This window comes from Plectropomus leopardus, chromosome 15 (genome assembly GCF_008729295.1).
Source record: "Plectropomus leopardus isolate mb chromosome 15, YSFRI_Pleo_2.0, whole genome shotgun sequence".
NCBI lineage: Eukaryota > Metazoa > Chordata > Actinopteri > Perciformes > Serranidae > Plectropomus > Plectropomus leopardus.
The window spans coordinates 13,913,915-13,934,638 of record NC_056477.1 but is presented as its reverse complement, the minus strand read 5'-3'; the positions used below and the strand labels follow the sequence as shown (position 1 = coordinate 13,934,638).

Sequence of the window (20,724 nt, the reverse complement as noted above, 5' to 3'; positions counted from 1 at the left end):
AAATCTGATTATAATAAGTAACCTAAGTCTGAAAACAAAACGGCAACACTGACTTTCACAGGACTGAAATGCCAGCCTCCTGTGTGAAATTCCTGTATTTAACCTTCTGACAGTGCATGGCCACTATAGGCGACTGCATTCATTGTGTATTGGAAGCGACCGATTTGCTTCACAAAGCTTGCTCAGATACCTGTAATGTTGACAGAGCTGGTTATGCGATAAGAGGCTGTGTTCAAAAATTCAAAAGGTTCACATAACATCAAGTCAGCCAGTCAAGCTCTTGCTGAAGTGAGACTAATGATTAATGCAAAGTACTTGTAGTTTCTAATCTATCCAAGTAAAAACTATATATTGCAAGTTATTTACATTATATTGCAGTTATTTCCAGTTAAATTAGTAAAATATAACAGAGCTTTGTAGCAGAAGAGTTTTGTATTGATGCTGTTCCATAAATAAAACACCCTTGTTTGGAGCTGATAGAGAAGGAGGTGGGGGATTACAGGATGGAAGTGACTGGCTCGCAGGGTGGATACGAGTTTCTGCAAATTGATCACGTGCAGCAGGCATGCACTGTTACCCTACACTGTCACCTTATGGTGTGTTTCTGTTGCCCTGTGAAGTTGGTAACTTCAAGTCTAAAGATTTCTACTGGAAGCCCCCTGAAGGTGGATTTTCCATCTTGAAACGTTGGAGGAACCTCAACAATCCTTATCTCAAAATCCATCACAGCACGCAGTAGGATCCATAACAACATGTAGTGATGGGTGAAAATAGCCGAAAAAGGTGCAGTGTGACTGTTCTCACCCAAGTGCAATTAGACACTCTGATACATTTCTTTAGCATAAAACAATTTTCTTCACTCAACTTATATTATTCCTAGAAAATGAAGATATTCTTTAAAGTTTATGTCATATCAGCTGAAGTATATGACAATTAAGACAATTTTTATTCAGAAAAATGCCTGTTTTTGGACAAAGTGTATTATTAGCCTAAGGAAAAGAGTGTTTCCCCTTGATGCTTTTTCTCTTGTGAAAGTAAAAGATGAAATACTTCCATCAAGCACGACATGAATCCACAGTTGTGCAGCTTGTTGGAGTAAGTGCAGTTGCTTCCTCATTGGCTCTCACACTCCCCTGTCAGACTCTCTTTTTGAGCTTGCCATCATGAAATTCCGTTATATCTTGGCTGCTTGACAGCTGACTCTGAGCCCGGTCAGTTTCTGCAGTGTAGATGCTTTCACCTCACTCGACAGGAATGCGTTTCTTCTGTGGCAGCAGAACATGTTTGACACAGACATTAAGAACATCTCCAGCCTAGTAACATTTAAGTTACACACGACACATAATGCAGCGCTCTCTCAATGCTCACTCTTTAACACGGCATCTGCTGCTGTCAATACACAAATGTCCGTTCCGTTTTCCCATAAAATATGTTTAACTGAACAGTCAAAATTCAAAGTATATCCACATATATCACTCCAAGGTCAAAATAAAACCAATATTGATCCAATCCGTTAAGTTAAAAAAATCGTTTTCTGTGCTCCAAATGTTTCATCATGTGCTCAGGATTAAGGCACAAACGTAATATAATATATATATATATACATATAGGCTAAAAGCAAAAACTAATTTGGTATCGCTGCCTGGGATGCATGCTGATGCACTGAAAGCAAAGCCACATGATTTATTTAAACTGAATGTGATTAGCCTGTGCTGTAGCATGGAGACTGAATCTGTGGCCTGTGTTTGAACTGTGATGCTTCCCAGACCGTCAGCAGCTCATCGTGTATGACAGCGCCGCATACGCTCTGTGTTTGTATTCTGGGGTCAGCCGCTCACTGTCCGCACTTGTAGCGGTTCCTTAGTGAAAAAAGGTTGAAAGATGTTAGCGCTCTGTTTTATCTGCCTGAGTGGATCTGATGTGCCTCCCCCAGGAGATGCTAAACATTGGCTCGACTTCAACCCATCACCACTTGGTTCTGCTTCCTCCTTTTTTCTCTCTCTCTCTCTCTCTCTGCTGCACTCGAGCAGGAGCCGGGCGTAGAGGCTGACTGTCTGAGGTCTCCTCCCCGACTCCTGCTGAGACTCCCGCCTTAATTGAGCCTCTGCAAGATGAAGTCATGGCAGAGTCGTGTCCTCGACCATTGTCGCTTGATTTGCAGCTTAAATGAAGTCGGCTGAATGGCAGAGTCCATTAGCGCAATTTCCAAGGGCTTAATGAAGGACTAATTATGGTTTCCAATGAAAGGCCAAAGAGGGAAGTAAGAGCATGAGAAGAGGGTGAGACAGAGGTGGGGGCTAATGTGCCTTGATTTAGTGTAAAGTAACTGACATCAGCATTATTCCGGCCAGCTCTGAGGCAGTTTGGTGATGGGGAAATTGTGGACTGGGGGAGAAGAGGGACTATAGTGCAGAGGAGTATGATGGAGTGAAAATGAAAAAAGGGTAAAGTGAAAGGATGTCTTTGTACTGTGTTCATCTGTCAGGAGGAAGTTGTTTGTTCACCAGGAAGAAAACAAGGACGAGGTCATTAACCTGCAAAATCACATGGACAAAAACACAATACACTGAAACTGTAATGAGCTGTTACGTGTTGATCGTGTTTAGATTCAAACAAGTCCTGGATTTTGAAGATCCAAGTTTTCATTCACTGTAAAGTAAAAACCTCTAAAATATCAATTCAGAGAACTAAGACAAATAGCTATTAGTGCATTATTGATCCTATCCAGTGAGTGTGTTTGTTTTTTTAGCATAAAAACATACAGATGACAAATTAATTATTGCCACATTATTGTATTGATTTTCAGCTCTTGGTTGTGGCTCGTTCTTAAGGAGCACTACTGGAATATTTATACCATTTATGCAATTTATACCATCTGTTATTAATTGCACCACACTCTTGGAGCACAGAGCAAAGTCCATTATGGGCACAGACGGAGCAGCAGAGAAACTTAGCTGTTGATTAAAGCTGTTGATTGAGGGTGCTGTCACTCGTTTCTCATCCATCTATCTGATATGATCAGCTGTGATCAGATTGATTGATCAATCATGCAGAGTGTGGACTGTATATAAAGATGGACAACAAATCTCCACTTCCTCCTACTGTACCGAAATAAAGCAAAAATATACAGGATACAACCACTGCCATTGTGCTGGTGACGTTATTTGGAGCCAGAGTCTCTTAAACATAGAAAACACAGCAGAATTGATTCCCGCCCACACACTTGTCCGAACAATTGTGAGCATCGACGTTGATGGCGAGTACACTGACTGGCACTCACAGCTGTCATCAATTTCCCATTTTATATCATCAAATAACTGATTAAAGCCAAACTTATTGGAAAAAGAAAGACTTGAATATACATCAGCATGATAAGCACTAACTTAAATGACAGAAACCATTTGACTGATTCTTTAGTTTGGCCCATGTCACATCTGTTAACCTGGAGGGGGCGGGGTTTATGACCTATACTGCAGCCAGCCACCAGGGGGTGATTGAGATGTTTTGGCTTCCTTTTTTGTGAACCCTCATATTGTCCATCTTTATATACAGTCTGCTCCAGATTATTTAACAGTACTGGAAGGATTACCAAAAGATATTCCCCCTACTAACAATCAGTTAGCTTGCTAAAAATGTTGGCTGGCTGTCTTGCAGTTTGAGCAGTTTCATTGTCACAAAGATGCAGTGCAAAGATCTCTTATTAACTGTAGTGAGCTTGTTTTAATATCCCTGGAGTAGAATTGTACATGTCGTGGCTCAAAGTCTTGACTGAGAGCACTGTGAAATAATACTGAATTTCTCTGCAGACCTCACCATATTGTCCGCATCCTCCAACCATCTGTGGCTCCGTATTCTTCTTACTTTCTCTTCAAAGAAGAGTTGCACACAGAAATGCTCTCTTTCTTGCCTTTTTTCAACATTGTTAGGGAAGTAATTGACTAGTTTTAAAAAGTCTTTGTTATATTGTCATTGGACAAAACCAATAAGGCATCTCATGCTTACATCCAGTGTGGGCTTTGTATCCGGAAACAGCAAAATAAATAAATAAATAAATAGAGTTTGAGCCACCTGACCCACTTAATTAGCGTTTGTTTATTAATTAAGTTTAAATAACCCAAGTCATCAGTGCACAAATCCTTCTTATAAACTAGCCTGAATTACATGAGATCACAAAGGCACTCTTGACTTATTTGACATCCACTAAAATGTTTTCACGCACTCTCTTTCATGCCATTATTTTAATTTTTTTCTAATTCATCTTTTTTCAGTATAATTTCCCGTTTATTATTTGAACTGAATTAGCAATAAATGAATGTATTGCATATTAATTTGTAATACTGATTTTCCCCTTATGTGTGATAGTTCACTTCAAATTATGATTTGTTTTATTTCTGTTTAGATGTTTTTGTTTTGTTTTTTGTTGTTTTTTTAAAAAAAAAAATTATGTCTTCTTAATATGTTTTATTAAAATTTATTTTTCCTATAGTTCATCTGTATGTTTCACTCTGTAAACCCCAATAAAAAAGTCACAAAATAGTCCTTTTAAATCACCAAGTGTCCCACCAATCACATAAATATTGAGCTTGTTATTTACATCCATCACCATCCTTCAGTGCTGTTATTTGCCATTACCATAATCTCTCCCCAACAATGCCCATACCATGATTGTCATGTGTAAATACAAAAGAAAAATGTTTTGTTTTTTTTTTTTTTAATCCTGGGTTTTGCAGAAACATCCAATACTCACACTTTCTTATGGTAATAGAACTGAAATAATGCCCAGCTTTTGTCAATGTGGACGACACAGATCATTTTTATAAGTGGCATTGCTGAAATGAAGGTTCAACTGTGTGTGCTCAGCTTTTATGATACTATAGCAAAGCTTAATATGCTCGCCTTAGGTAGTCAGATAAATGGCACTGAACAAGTTTTATTTCACACAGCATAAAGGCCCTTCACCTATCTATTTCCCTTTCACTCGCCTTGACATGAGTGTTCTATCTCCCGCCATTGATCTGCCTTCCTTTATGAGATGGTCTAATGAAGCAAAGGAGCAAAAAGAGGAGATTTGTCCCTCTGAGACATCACTAAATCAGCGTGATGTCTTCACTCCCAAGCTCCGATGAGCCTGCAGGCCTCGTTTCTCAGCCCAGACTGCTGCACTGCCATGCAGAAGAGGATGGGGCTTTTGAACTGTCAACACTCCTAACACACAGACAGCCAACGCCAACAGCAGACCGAAAATGGAAATTTGCATTCAGGCACCACACTGGCTGGCTCCACCTCAGCCAGCACGGTGCAGAGTGAGGGAGAGGTCAGGGTAATTTGCAGTCGATTTCTACAGTCAATTCATCAATCCAGCAGCTGATTGAATCATCTCGCTCTCCTTAAGACAGTGAACACTGCAGGAGAGGGGTTGTAATTTGGACCTGTACGAGCAAGTGTATACGCACACACATAAACGCACCGACACTCAAGTGTTTGTGTACAGCATTCACAGATGACCTGATCTTTTCATACATGAGCTTTCAAGTGTACCTTGGATTTCCACAAGCTTTATCTAAGCCAGAGAGGCCAGGTGAATAGTGAATGGACACTCTCTGGCAAATCAATGGTTTAAAATCAATGGCAGACACCAAGGAGAAAACACGCTGAGTCCACACTCCACAACATCTAGAGTTTGATACCTCTTGAGGCTATTGATAGATACTGTGACTTGGAGCTCTCACAGACTCATATTTGGTACATAGCCATCAAATGTCTTGTTTAGGCCAACAGGTTACCTCCAAAGTTGAGAAATGAAGCCCCACGCCAAGTGCCAAAAACTGCAGTTCATTGAATGGCCACTTGAGGCTGAAAAATGAGTCAATCCTCATAGACCCCCCCAGTTAAAATGCCTAACTTTATAACAGAAATACATGTTTACAGACTGATACAAAGAATGATTCTGGTCTCTATAGTTAATTGCAACATTCATGACAACTTCACAGGGCTGAATTCTTATTTTAATCAACCATTAACATTTTATTAAGGCTTATAGTTATGCATATTTAAGGGCAGGACCCTTAAGGACTGCTATGAAGTCCCTTTTTTACGCTGCCCTTGCATTTTTCTGTAGTACCAAACAACTATGTCATCATGACGCTACAGAGTGGGATTTTAGACAGCATACCGGCATCACAGAAGCTAAAGCAGCGTGACATCCTGTCTTGCAGGCTGTTTCTTTAAACAGACCTTTATTCAGCTCTGTTGCTACCTCTACTGCTGGCTTAAAGGCATGACAACTCTGCACCCGCCCCCTTTCGTACTTTTTATATAAAACGGTGAGGTGGCATAGTGACGCAGTATTCCCACCTTGAACAGGCTGTGTAAATGGAGCTTATTAGTCAGATCCGCCCCTCGCTCCTCCACATCTCCAACCTCTCGTCCAAATATGGTCACCTCTGGCTCTAACAAAAATCCAAGATGGCAAAGGCCACAATGCCGAACTCAAGGCTTCAAAAGTCCACAAACCAATTTATACAATCAATGGGTGAAACCTTTTGCTGCAATTCTGCCCATCAGCTCAAAATTACAGCACAAGATAATGGAGCAACTTAAAAGCATCAATATTAACATGTTTTTACTCCACAATATCCACCAAAACAAACTCTTCCCCCACTGGGGAGTCTGCTCAGCTCTTTGTAAATGCTGTACATATTTGTGTCTGGACTTCTACAACTCCTAACCTCCAAAAGCAGCAGCTACAGTCCTCTAGGGTCTCCTCTGCCCTCCTCACCTTCACACTCCACGAATTTGTGCGGTGTCACCCTGTCCTGCTCTCCCTTCCATGGCCCACCTGGGACTTCTGCTTCTGTCAAATACAAACCCCCACATACAAGACTGCAAAGGAATCAGCATGTACTCAAAATCCAGACGGGAGTTAAACTCCCCATGTACAGTATTTAAAACTAATCTTTTTAAGACATGCCTCACATCCTCTTCTTGCTACTGAATGTCATCTATTCAAACACCCTCTAATTATGCTACAAAATAAATCCTTCAGATTTTGTCTACATGGAGGTGGAATTTTAGTCATTTTATTTATTTTTTTTACTGACAAGATCATTCAGTGGTCGCAGGTATGTTTTTAAAAATGTTAAAGCTGCGCTACTAAATATTTTTACATCGATTGAATGGGTCAACATTTTGAAAAATGTACTTATTCACTTTCTTGATGAGAGTTTGTTTGTTAGATTGATATCAGTATTGATTTACTCATCTAATTCTAAACAAGAAAGTGAAATTTCTGACATGCGGACCCATTCCTTTAATGATGAATCAAATGGCTATGTGTGATTTGAAATATTTCACAAAACCACTGCAAAACTCTGCACTTCCCCTCAGCCTAATAGACATATTAGTCTCTTTAGTAATGTTTCAGTTTTGCGTCCCAAAACTCTTGCAGTTCAGTCTCACCGTGCTCATCAAACTGATTTCCAGCCACAACAGGCAACAGTTTCAAGTGAACCCACTGTAGCCTTGCTGCTAAATGCTGAACACCAAACATCAGACAGAAATAGTCAGTTGCGAACTGAAGAACGAAGCGAAGCATTTAGCAGCCACATAGTCTCCTCAGGAGTTGGTAGAGACCTAACCAGAGCTAAAAGGAACGTAAATATTTGACTTACAGAGTGCTCCAGGGATGACATTATTTTTGCAAGCTGACGTGGAAGTTTGCATCGCCCTTTTTCCCTCATCAAAAAGCCTATGGGATTTTTCCATTGGATTGTGGATTATTGCAGAAAATCTGCAGCAAATGAACATTTGTCGAACTTTTTGTTTTGTTCAGCAAGGTGGTCTTCACACCACTTTTAAGATTTTTGAAGCCTAAATGGTGTTGCCAGAAGTAAAAAGGTAATTTTAGGCTATAAACAAACTACAATATGGTTGCATAACTTAACATCCCTACCACAACAAGACTGTACAGCTGAGTTCGGCATGATGACGTTCTGTAGTCTCATTTAGCTACTTGTTTGTAACCGCCTTTCAGTCATAAAAGCTTCAGAATTTAAGAGTGGGGTATTAACTGATGTATTTTCTAACAAAAACCCCATTCAATAAAACATTGACTTTGAGATGAGGGCGCCAGGAGTCCTAAAATGCGCACTAAATTCTGGGTTTTTAGGACTTGTGGCACTCTTTATTCATCAGGTGGACAGACACAGGACTTTATAAATGCTAACATTGCTTTGTGCTTGATATGTAAATAAGCAACTTTCATCATCACAGGTGACAGTATGTCAGTGTTGTGTTTTCAGCTTGTTGCACTGCATATAGCCATTACAATTAATTAATGCATGTTTAAGTTTAGACCTTTATTTTCCGTTCTTGGCTTACTGATTGTTTTTGTCGTTGTGGGAATTCAAGCCTATTTTTGCATTCACTAGACTAGACATACCAGAGACATGTCAGGCCTCTCTGCTACCTGTAAGGCAAGATAGCATTGATGATGTTACTGACTGAGTGCGTAAATAGAAGATAAGAGGGTTGATGATGAGGATGTGGACTCAGCTTTGCTTCTGTTATCCCCAATCTGCAGGGATAAACCTCATGCAAATCTGGATTGGATTATGCTGAAGCACAGGGAGCCTAATTAGGAGAGGTTTACTGCTGCAGGCATTAGTTTAATACCAAAGGAGAGACTTTCGAAAAGTAAAAACTGGAAGTAGGTGGGTGCATCTGGGGTTGAATCGAGAAACAGTGGATGCGATGGGGAAAATAATAAACACTCAGGGAGAGCATGAACAAGAAAACACAGTGAAGACGTCTGATTTGAGAGGGAGACATGCGAAAAGAAGGGAAGATTGATAGACATGATTGCGCAACGGGGGGTTTCAGAAACAGAGCGGGAGAGGGAGTTCTCAGAAACACCAGATTGAGCTGCAAATCACAGTCAACCCAGGAATGATTCCCGGACCACGGAGAGCCTGTTGCTATGGAAACGTCATCATCGCAGGCACCGCTTTAATCCGTGGAAGCCTGTTAAGTTAACATGAGGCTCAGGCAGCCACCTTATGCTTCTGTACTCACAACACAATGCTGTGCCAGCATTGTAGCCGCTCACTACACGAAAAGATTTATTTACAAATGTTTTGCTATTAGAAGGCAGGATTATCTGCTCTCTGTTTGTGTGCTGCTTCTGTAATTCTATCATTTCTTTTGCTTAAGTATAAAGTTCAAGGCATGGGTTGCATTGTTTTGCAGACATGCCCCTGTAACTCACTGCACTGCATCCCCATTAGTACCTTAATCTCCTTGTCCTTCTTTGTGTCAGGAAGTATCGCAAGGGTTTAATTGGCTTCTGCACTCTGAGTATACTGATGCACTGACGTGAATTAGACCGAGGTGGTGGAGGGGGAGGGGGGCCTTAAACCTGCAAGGGAAAAAGGCAAGAAATGTTGAGAGAAAGGAGAGGAAAGCTGTGAGATGTTTGTGATACTGTACAGGGACACAATCAATGCCAACCGGGACACGGGGCAACCAGAGAATGAGGCTCCACTGTTGACAGTCCAAAATGGATGAGGAGTCTGCATCTGTGCATTAATGCCTGCAAGCCTCACTGTGTCTCAGTCAGTGCAGTCAGTCAGTCAGTTATACAACCAGCTCAGCCATGACAGGGGGGGTGTATTGTTTCGGATTTGCTTCTCAAATCAGATATCTGTCGGTTCGCTTCAGTAATCCTGTGATGTTGGCAGCATTAATGCATTCAGCCACCGGAGAGGACAAGAGAGGAGATCCTAAGCCTGTCTGCGAAATTATAATAGTGCCATAAAACAGGATACAGTAAGAGCAGCGGGATGATTGCAAACACCTCTGTCGTGTAGATGAAAGCTGCAATAGCGGGCTGTGAATAATCTGTATTTCGGCGTGCGGGTCTGATGGATAGTGTAGGTGAATAAAGGGTCGGGGGATGTGAAGAGAATACAGTGTGACATCCAGGTCGGGCTCCGGGAGGCCTGCAAGGAACAGACAGCTGTGACATATGAGTGTGTGTGGGGTGCTGACACACAGTCCGGCATTAGCTGCTAACAGCGAGTGTGATGGATGGATGGGGCAGAGTGAGCGAGTCATGCAGGCTTTACCCTACATTTTAAAAAGTATTCGTAGCAGGTCACCTGAAGTGTAATATTAAAATAAGTAAATAAAATAAATTTGCCAGTGAAGTGTGACAACTGAACTTTTATCTAGCACAAATCCCTAAGACTATCCTGAGACTTTTTCTACACAATAAAGACAATTTTACAAAAAAATTCAAACAAACTATTAGAAACAAACTAATCATCCTGTTAGAAGTTCTTTAACCCTTTAACACCTGGCTCAACATCAGTTTTCTTCATTAGCATTTACACCTCTGAAACCTGAGAAAATTAGTTTGACTTCTTTAAAAACACTGGAAAAAAAAACATAACGAGAAACTTGGCAAGGACTGTCTCACAAACTGCAACAAAAATAGTAAAATATAACAAGGAAATGGTCTAAAAATTAGCTGGGGTGGATTATTAGATCAAAAAACATTGGGAAAATGTCCAGAAAATTATATTGATAATTCTCTTAATTTATGCTAAAAGAAGAAAATATTTATTGTTTTAGCACTTTCTTGAGGTGATTTTCTTGGTTATTTTTTAAATGTTGTTCATTTATTTATTTGTTTGTTTGTTTTTTGCCTTTTTGCGAAGTTGCTTGTCACTCTACCATGTTATTGAAAATAATAAGGCCAATTTGTTCAGGTATCAAAGGGTTAATTGTTGTGTTCAGAATTTTTCGCTACTCCGATAAAACGCAAAATGCCTTAAGTTGCATATTTGGCACAGTGCAAGACCAACAGTTTTGCCCCGCTCTGATAATTAAGGCTGACTCAGGTTATGCTGAGCCATTTAAAGTGAGATTTTGGATTTTAGACTGGGAATGACAGGCAGAGAAAGATAAAGAAAAAGGCTTAAAGTTAGCAGTGACAAACAGTAAACATCTCATTTTTTATTTTTCCCCAGATGTAGACACCACCAAGGACCCCTGTCAAAAGGTTAAGTGCAGCCGACACAAGGTGTGTATCGCCCAGGGCTACCAGAGAGCTGTGTGCGTCAACCGCAAGAAACTTGAACACAGGTGAGTGTGTGTAGCCCCTGGGCATGAGCTGACTACCTCCCAAAACACACGTAGTCAAAAATCTTCCCTGCTAATGCCCACTAACATGAGATCAACACTACTAAGTTCACAGGCAGGGGCCGTCTGGGATGTGGTAATAAAAAAGCCTGTTTGTGCACCAGTGCAGTACAACTGCCTGCTGTTTAATGATAAGCTAATACATTCAGACAACACAGACAAGGGCAGTTTGCTCTATGTTCAGGTTGGGGCTGCTGTGTCTGTACTCTGAATTAGCGCAGCAGTTGCTGTCTCAGCTGGACTTAGTGAGGCTGAAGTGTTTATGTGTCCTCTGTCCTGCAGACTGAAGCAGCCTGCGCTCAGGTCTCCTGATGGAAACTGTCAGCCCTGTCCCATCTCCTCCACCGGGCCGGTGTGTGGATCAGACGGACGCAACTATGCCTCCAAGGTACATTGAATCAAATGCATTCATACAACAGTCCTGCAAAAAAATTCTACTTCCATGAAGGTCATAATTATCCGTTTTTATTGAAACTGTTTTAGAGATGCTGATTCAACTTTATGGTCATTTTGGAGGCTGCAGTTTGTTGCACTGTTGAATTATGTTGAATCATACTGAGAGGTGTTACATTACCTCCTACACATTTAAATCAATGATGGTAGAGTAAATAATAGAAACACCTGTCAGCGTAACAGTATAATTCAACAGCAACACAAACTACTGCCTCCAAAATGACGATAATGTTGAATCAACAGCGCTGATAAACAGACCGTACACTACCTGCCCAGCACCAGACAGCAGATACACAAAGTAAGTGACTAGCTGGTGAACATAGTGGAGTGTTTAGCAGGAGTTGGTGGCGAGTAAAGTGGAGCTGAAAGTAGTGCGAGTATCAGATTTACATTTTCCAGGGGGCCAGAAATACAACTCTGAATGAATGTCGTTATTTTCTTCTGAATGTGTAACTGTTTTCTCACATTTTCACCATAACTTCTATGATATGTTAAAGGAATACATCACCCCCCAAATGATCATTTGCATCTGTCAGTAACTTGCCTAATGGTATGTTAAATTTGTGGAGAAAACTTTGTTTTTGTCACATGCCTCCATGGGGAACAAAGAATCAAATAACAAAAAAGTCTTGAATGAATTGGAGTCATAAGGGTCCACATGTAACAACAGCAAAACTCAATCAAAACATCCGTTTACAAACTCTCACACAACTCTTGCAGTATAATGCAGGTCTAGATGTATGCTCAGTACATCCAGAACACATGCATTTTTGCTAAAACTGTAATCTTTAAAACACTGCATAAACAGCACAGGCACACTACTTGTCCAAGGGTGAGACCTTTTATGCAGAAGTGATTTAAACATTAAAAATACATGTCTGGGAAGTATTGGGCACACACAACTACATAAATAAAGCTTAGATTATACTGCACAAGATGTGTAAGAGTTTAAAGACTTTTTTTTTACATAGTTTTTTTTTTTCGGATTCTTCGTTCCCAGTGGAGGTATGCAAGAAAAACAATGTTTTCTTCCAGAATCCAACGTAACATAGTGTGAGTAACTGATGCACAAATTATCATCTGGAGTGTATCATTTGGAAGTATTCCTTTAATAAGACAGTAGTGGGTTTGCAGCTTGTTTCTGCTACCATTAATTGCCAAAAATACATTTAATGCAGTTTAAACATGTAGGAAAAAAATCTTCACTGTGGTTAATCAGTGTGATGAAGGTGCCTCTCTCTAAGAAGAAAAGATGGTATAAAAATCACTGGGTGTAGGTGGAGGGTCGGTATCATTGGCAGTAGAACTGCACAACATCCTCCTCAATATTAAGTGAACATGATGTACATGCGGCTTCGGCGTCACATATGTTCTGAGTGCTTTATAATGACATATGCTGTGTTACTATGAATTGCTAAAATGTTCTTGACACCTAGTACCAGTGTAGGTTATACTAACAGACACATGTTAAAATCTTTGCACTGAAATAGTATATAGTGCATATGTGAAACAATATGCACATCTTTCAGTCTTTCAGGTGGTACATTTTGTCGCAGCTTTCAGTTTGTGTTATACACATGCTTACATAAGGTACTCAGCATTGTGGGGTAAATAGACACACACACCTTGCACATTTGGAACTGAGCACTGCAAAGAGACTCTCCGGGGGGGAAACACAGAGACAAAGAGCCTTGATATATAGCCTCAGAAGGACCAATTGATGGCTTGTGGTGACAGAGTCCCATGTGTTTATTGATTTATGCTTTGTCTTCTGGATCACTATTCCCGACCTTGTGTGCAAGCAGAGGTTGAAAAGCGCGTTCAGGAGCAAGTCTCAGATTTGAATTAAGGCGGTCACCTCATGAATATTTGATCTGTGTTGCGGCAATAACTCATTTTACTTCACCTTTGTGTCCCCTTGTCGATGTCGCCGGTACGTGTGTGTATGTGTGTGTGTTAATACATGGTTGTGCGTGTTTGTGTTGCAGTGCAAGCTGGAGCAGCAGGCGTGTCTTACAGGGAAGGATCTTACTCTGAAGTGTTCAGGTCTGTGTCCTTGTCCAACTGTTGCCCCAACATCCACGGAGAGTAAACATGGTGAGATCAAACATACACAGCAACTATGACATGAAATGTAAATTTTAAATGAATTCACTAATTTTTGCTTTTTTCCAACTACAGGAGTCCTTTGTGCAATTATTCAAATGTGCAGAATTCTTTCAACTCTTGATTGCAGGCTATATTTAACATGTTATACATATGCTTATTGGTATTTTTTGTGTATATACTGAGTTGTACATTGTTGGCTCCTACACATATGGGCTATTTCTTACTTTCCGTACTGGTTTTATACATGGCACTATAGTATAAGGCACATAGATGTATATTTTTACACACTCAGCACATGATACTTATTTATCATTTTAAATATTCACAGACTAGTGCCATTTTTTATCTATTATTACTGTATTACTATTTTATATTTTACACTTTACACACTCAGTACTTCTTACATATTTATATATTTTTTTAATATTCACACACTAGTGGTTATTGTCTTTATTATGACTATATGCCTATCTATTATTTTCAAACTTTGTGCTGGTACTTGTTTCTGCTTTCTATAATTCTTTATGCTTGGCATCAGCGCAGCTGTAACGAACCATAATTTACACCCGGGAATCAATAGTTTTTGATTCTGATTTTATTCTGTTTCTCTGTCACACACAGACAAACTTGTTTTCCGTAGTTGAGGGGATCGCTGCTGGGTCCTCACATGCAGTCATCATAACAACATAAATTGGTGCAACAAATATCATGTTCTTCCTCTCCCTCTGGCCTCCACAGAGAGCTGTACCGGACAGGATCTGGCTGATCTCGGGGAGCGTCTGAGGGACTGGTTCCAGCTACTGCAGAGCAATGCCAAGCAGAACAACAATAGCAAGACCGGGACCAGAACCTCTGCAGTCAGCACCACATCAGGTTAGAGCCACAGTCGAGACTGCATGAATAGGGAGTTGTAGTACCATAGTTATGGGCAGTATACTATAAAAAATATCTATTGTCAATAGGGAAACTAAAATCCTCACAAATTTAGCTCAGCTGTTCTGCTTCCACCCTCGTGTTTTCTGCAGGCAGCTCTCACTGGAAAGATCTTGCAACCGATTGCTTGATATCAAACATGTTTGAAAAACTGTTGTAGGGCTGGAAACTCTGAATCAAGATAACATTGCATCACATACAGGAGCATGCTGTGCTTCAAAGCATCAGGAAGTGAGCCTCGGGATCTGTTCAGCCACAAGTTAGTGCCTGATAAGCTCCAAGTCTTAAGTGAACTGTAAAGTGTGAAATGGGGAATTCTTGTAAAAGGTTGATAATGATAAATTCTTATGCCTTTTTCGTAGAAGCACAGGTGTAGATTTCCCTTGAATATTTAGAACATGTGTATTTTTCTTCCCAAATAAAAATATGAACGTAGCAGAGTACATTTACTTTGACAAAAATTAAAGACATTTACACCATGAATTGATGCAGAAAAGGCACAACTTGGTGTACAAATATTTACCAGACTGCAGGGAATAAAGTGTTTGATGCTTAAAATGTTCTGGTGGACCCCCAAATCCTGTTTTATATGTGCCGTCCCCCAATGTCGAAACAAAACCTACCCCATGACATAGACAAACCCTTTTCTATTAAAACAGGTAGCATAAGAAAATGATAAATGGATTTGTACTGGAAACAGGAGATGATTCTGAGCACACTGCCATGGTTTAATTTTCCATTTGTGCAGCTGTCCCTTGATTAGAAAAAAGAAAAATGTTTGTTTGTGTGTCTTTGTGTTTGCAGTGCTGGACAGGAGCCTGGTGGCCAGCTGTAAGGACTCCATAGGCTGGATGTTTTCCAAACTGGACACCAACAACGACCTGTACCTGGACCAGGCGGAGCTGGCTGCCATCAACCTGGACAAGTACGAGGTCTGCATCCGGCCCTTCTTCAACTCCTGTGACTCCTACAGGGACGGCAAGGTCTCCACCGCCGAATGGTGCCTGTGCTTCTGGAGAGAGAGTGAGTATTGTGCTGTGGACGGAGGGTGTGTGTGTGGGTGAGTGTGTCAATGTGCTGACATATTCCCCCTGCATTCAAACTTCAAGGTGCTCAGCTGCCCTCAGGTGTAGCCACCTCTGTGTTGTGTGCTGGTCCGTCACTATTTGTCTTCCCACTCATCCTCCTGTTCCCCTGTGGGGTGAAGCGGTCACCGCAAGGAGCTGAAAACATTCCTGCTGCTTGTTGACAGCCCGGTTCTCCCACAGCTCTCAGAGACTGAGCCTGTCATCCAAGCAGCCAAGCAGAAACTAGGTCTCCGTCCCAAGCTCATACACTTCTTTGTTTGAGAAGGAAACACACTGGACTTCATTTTAAAATTACAGGTGCTGATTAGAAAACACTAACTACACTCAAAAGAGATGTCAGTTTTTTACTACTTTTTTACTGTTTTTGTCAGATTTTCTGTGTCTCTGTTCTGTGTTTTATCGTGCCTATTAGTGTGCTTTGTTCTCTTGTAAATAATTATTTCTTGTTCTTTTAAGAGCCACCCTGCCTGGCTGAACTCGAGAGGATCCAAGTACTAGATGGCGGCAAGAGAAAGTTTGGTAGGTATCTGACTTCTCATAAGAGCATTTCAGCCCAATTGGATCTGTCTTTCTTGGTGGAGGGATTTCATCCAGCAGATGACAAGCAGGAGGCGGGGATTAGTCCCTGATCAGTCTGGTGGATTTAGAAGTTGATACTGACAGACGGCAAAGGAAAGCAGCCATCAGTGTGTCTTACATGTATGTGTGAGTGGAAGAATGTGTGTGTGTTTGGACATTTGTGTGTACGCATGTGCGCACTGCAGATTTTGGCTGGCTGACTGGGCTCTGAGTCAGGACTCTCCAAGGACACAGAGCAGCGAGCAAGGGGGCAGCCTGCCAGCCTGACGCTCAGATGTTCCCTTGAAAGACTGGACGGACAGTTCTGTTATGCCCCATCTAATTTGTGTTTTTTACATGATGTTAGAAGTAGTTTCTGAAATATTTGACATCATGATAAGTCCCTCCATTGCTAAAGAGTATGACAGAGTATGAAATACTTGAAAATACACTGCATTTGTCAATAGTGATTAATGCAGTGGGTTATGCCCTGAACACAGGCTGTATTTCATACTCATGTAAAAGCTCAGAAATTGAAAACTTTCCAATCTTGTGTCGTTTCCTCATCCCATGATGATCAGCTAACCACCACACACCCCACACTACCCCAGTATGCTGCAATATGCTGACCTAATACTTATGCACCCCTATCTTGCTCTGTGAGCATATTGGTATTCATGGAATATGGAATTGGCTGCCACATATGCTGTGTGCATTACATTCCCACTCGCCGCCATGTGTGATTACCATGATGCAGTACGTGTTCATCTGCTTGTAGGTTAAGGTCGCTTTACCACCCAACTCTTAATGATTTCCTGTTTTGTGTGCGTTTGTGAACGTCAGGTCGATTCATCCCAAGCTGCGATGAAGACGGCTACTACAGGAAGCAGCAGTGTGACCGGGGAGAGTGCTGGTGTGTTGACCAAAACGGAGGAGAAGTCGCCGGATCGAGGATGCGTGGCAAGCCAGATTGCGGTAAGCCCCGGAGGTGTCAGCTGTCAATATATGAATGAATAGAGTTTAAACTTGAAAGCTTAGCAGGATGAAAACTCAAAATGTCCGCTGCGGATTGGCCCACTTCTCAGAGCACCCCCGCATGCATTCTGCACAAGGCTTTCTTTATGTTAAAGGACTGAGGCCCACTGCAACATAACTCACTGCAGGGACCAGTGCCACATTCATGTGTCCGGAGTCATTTGCATTCTAAAGCGCCGCTTGTCGCTGTGAGAAAAGTCTTTCAAGATAAATGAGGGCTGGTTGGACTGAACCTGCGCCTGATAAGAATGGCTCCCCTGGCAAGGTTTAGAAATAGCTATTAAAATCCAGACAAAGTCAAACACATGCCCCCTTTTTTACTGTTGCAGTCAGTGTTTTTAAATTGATTCCAGCATTTCTCATTGATAGAAAAGACTCTGTCAAAGTTGAGAGGCAGACATGCTGAGCAGAATTTATTGCAATATACAAGATTGCTACAGTGGATAATTCATCCGCCTGCACCCCCACCCCTCTCTGCCCTGCATGTTTTCTCTCTGCAGATGATGAAATGGCATATTCAGGTGATATTGGCAGTGGGGTTGGATGGGAAGACGAGGAAGAGAAAGAGGCCGAGGAGACTGCAGAAGAGGCTGAAGAGGAGGAGGGAGAGGTGGGAGAGGTGGATGATGGGGGCTATATCTGGTAAATGTGTAGTCCAACCTCTCTACAGGAGCATCTCGAACACACACACACACACACACACACACACACACACACACACACACACAGATCCTGCAAGGAGATGGACGTGGTTGAGCTCTCACATTCAGAACAACACTGGAAAAGGAGAGGGTTGCAGGGGTGGGCAGAGGGAAGCTGCATATGTTATGGGTGTATTTAATGTTACAGGATGTAATTTACAGGAAGGGGAAGGGGACATATCACTATTAAGAAATTATGGGTCTGAATAATTTTGTCCCTCATACTTGTGAATCTTTGTTCTCTTTTGTTGTAAGTCCTTTGAACTATCTTTGAGCAGTTTCTAGCTGATGCGTAATGGAGACCTTAAGCAGCTGCAGGTGCTTGTCATGTGCTTGCATTTTTTTTAAAAAATGGAGAAAGATTGGGTGCATTTCAATAGTCCAAATTGGCCTCTTTCATCTTTCCTTTCTGCAAATTGACAAGATTTAGATAACCAGTTTTGATTTCAGGCAGGAAACGGCCGTTAAAGAGAGGAAGCCGCGTTGGGATATTGAAAAGCAGCCTTTGACTTTTCCATTTTCATGTCATTCGCTTCGGCTCATATGTGACAGTAATCATTCATCATGACTATTTAAAAAAAGAAAGTTTCTCACGCATCACTCTTTAGCTTGTATATAATGTGTGTATCAGAAGACAGATTGTCACCTATTAGTCCCGTTATCAATGCCTTGAAAGACTAGCAGAATATACTGCTCAGTTGGCAAGTGTACATCGTATCATAATGTGGATCAATTATTGTGTTTATTAAAAAAAATGAAAATAAAATAAACTGGTCTATGTGGCCTAGCCGGTCGCCGTAAATTGGACTCTGCGCTTTTGTTTTGTTTTCATTCAATGTCAAATTTTAGCATCATCATGATCCTTGAGGTGGTGTTGTGCAGTACAGTGTATAGGCAAGTTTACATATTGCTATTTTTTTCAGCAAACGTTGATCTAAGTTCACCAAATCTGTGTTTCTGTGGTTTCTTCATTTTAACAGGTCTGAAAGGAATATTTTTCTTTGCATATTTGCCTTTATTGGATATGACAGTGACAGCTGAAAGGGGGAGAGAGAGGGGATGACATGCAGCAAAGGGCCGTGAGCTGAAGTCGAACCCGCGACCGCTGCGGTAATGACATTGCCTGCATACATGGGGCGCCTGCTCTATCCACAGAGCCACCGGGCGCCCCATTTTTGTTGAATATGAAAGAAAACTGAAAGAAAAAATCCAGAAAACAGTAAGAAAAACAGACAGCCCTCTCTGACAGGGAACTGAATGAAAAGTGAAACTATCTTTTCTCTTTTTAAAGCCAGAATCAGTTGATAAAAACAGTCATTTTACCTTGCTGAAAACAGGAGCTGCTGTTCTGCTGCTGCCCTGATCAATTAGTTTATCACGTAGGCTTATTTTGTATTCACCAAAGTCACACAATAACACAAACAAACTCCTGATGGAAGCAGGGGTAGACAAGCAGCTGCTGTGTTCAGTGAGGTAAAATTACTGTTTTTGTCAATATAGTCTGGCTTTGCAGAGAGCATCCATAAGTTTCACCTTCAGTTCACTTCCTTGTTGGAAAAGGCTGTCTGTTTGAGATATACTGAGCACATGACTGGATAAATGAAACTGCAATTATACTGCATTAGTTGGATAAGAGTTTGTAGACTTATGCTTTTATGTAGTTTGGCCATTGTTTAATTTAGGTTTTTGCATTCTTCGTTCAAGGTTGCGAGAAATAATGTTTTCCTCACAAATTCAGTGTAACAAGGGGTAAGTAATTGATATAAAAACTGTCATTTAGGGGATGGAGTATAACTTTAAAACACTGATAATTAAAATATTGCCATTATTACAAGTAAAATCTCACAGTTGGGTGATGTTATGGATTTTTGGATCGTTTGCAGCCTTCAGCTTAAAATTCAAACAAATTAAACTCCATCCTTAAACCTGAATATTAAGTACAAACATTATAATAAATCTAATGTAACAGTGCACATTTTTTTGCAGCCAATCTTAAAAACTACTTCAAAGACATAAAACTCCTCTGGGTGACCTATCCTCTGAGCGGCACATTTTACTGTCAACTCATTTCCACTCTTGCCTTACCTCACTCTGCGGTGGAGTGTAGCTTATAGCTCTGGGAAACCAGCAGAAATGAGATACAGACCCAGGTCTGCATATCAGCACTTCTAACAGCACAATGCCTATAGAAAACTCTCTCCTCAGCCTCCTCAGGACATTGCTCAAGCCTCTCCGCTGTGAACTGCTCCACCTGGGAACAGTGAAATAGAAACCTAACAGCATGTTTCAGTGTATGCACATTCTTGGAAGCTCAGGCCAAGAAAGCTTGTCTTAGCATTGTAAAAACTGACAGTAACCAATCCTCTGAAATGTCATTTCTCAGTTTCACGTTTCGGTGATAATGGAAATCAGTACAGGTAATATCCCAGTGGGTGAAACCTTAAATGTGTTAGCTGTGAGTGGGTACGCCTGCCAACAGATGTCTGAGTACCTGATACCGACAGCAAGTCTTCTGGCTGCCCAAAGGGACCAATCATTTTCAGCAACCTGTCAGCCCATTATGCTGAATATTCCTCCTGCCTGCTGAAAACAAGCCATATGTAACAGGACCAGGTGTAAATCTGAACACACACTTCTAGAAAAAG

The 20,724-nt window shown here is 41.1% G+C and overlaps 1 protein-coding gene across 3 annotated transcripts in view; it reads left to right on the top strand.

The window, feature by feature from the left end:
- spock2 (SPARC (osteonectin), cwcv and kazal like domains proteoglycan 2) overlaps positions 1-18,872 on the top strand; it is a 37,936-nt gene extending 19,064 nt beyond the window's left edge. For all 3 annotated transcript variants that reach the window (XM_042502339.1, XM_042502337.1, XM_042502338.1), the window contains 8 exons: positions 11,031-11,145; positions 11,485-11,590; positions 13,644-13,752; positions 14,503-14,637; positions 15,502-15,720; positions 16,242-16,304; positions 17,187-17,318; positions 17,879-18,872. In XM_042502339.1, coding sequence (XP_042358273.1) covers positions 11,031-11,145; positions 11,485-11,590; positions 13,644-13,752; positions 14,503-14,637; positions 15,502-15,720; positions 16,242-16,304; positions 17,187-17,318; positions 17,879-18,024 — 1,025 coding nt within the window. In that variant the 3' untranslated portion in view covers positions 18,025-18,872. The remainder of the gene's footprint in view (positions 1-11,030; positions 11,146-11,484; positions 11,591-13,643; positions 13,753-14,502; positions 14,638-15,501; positions 15,721-16,241; positions 16,305-17,186; positions 17,319-17,878) is intronic.
- The last annotated feature ends 1,852 nt before the right edge of the window (positions 18,873-20,724 follow it).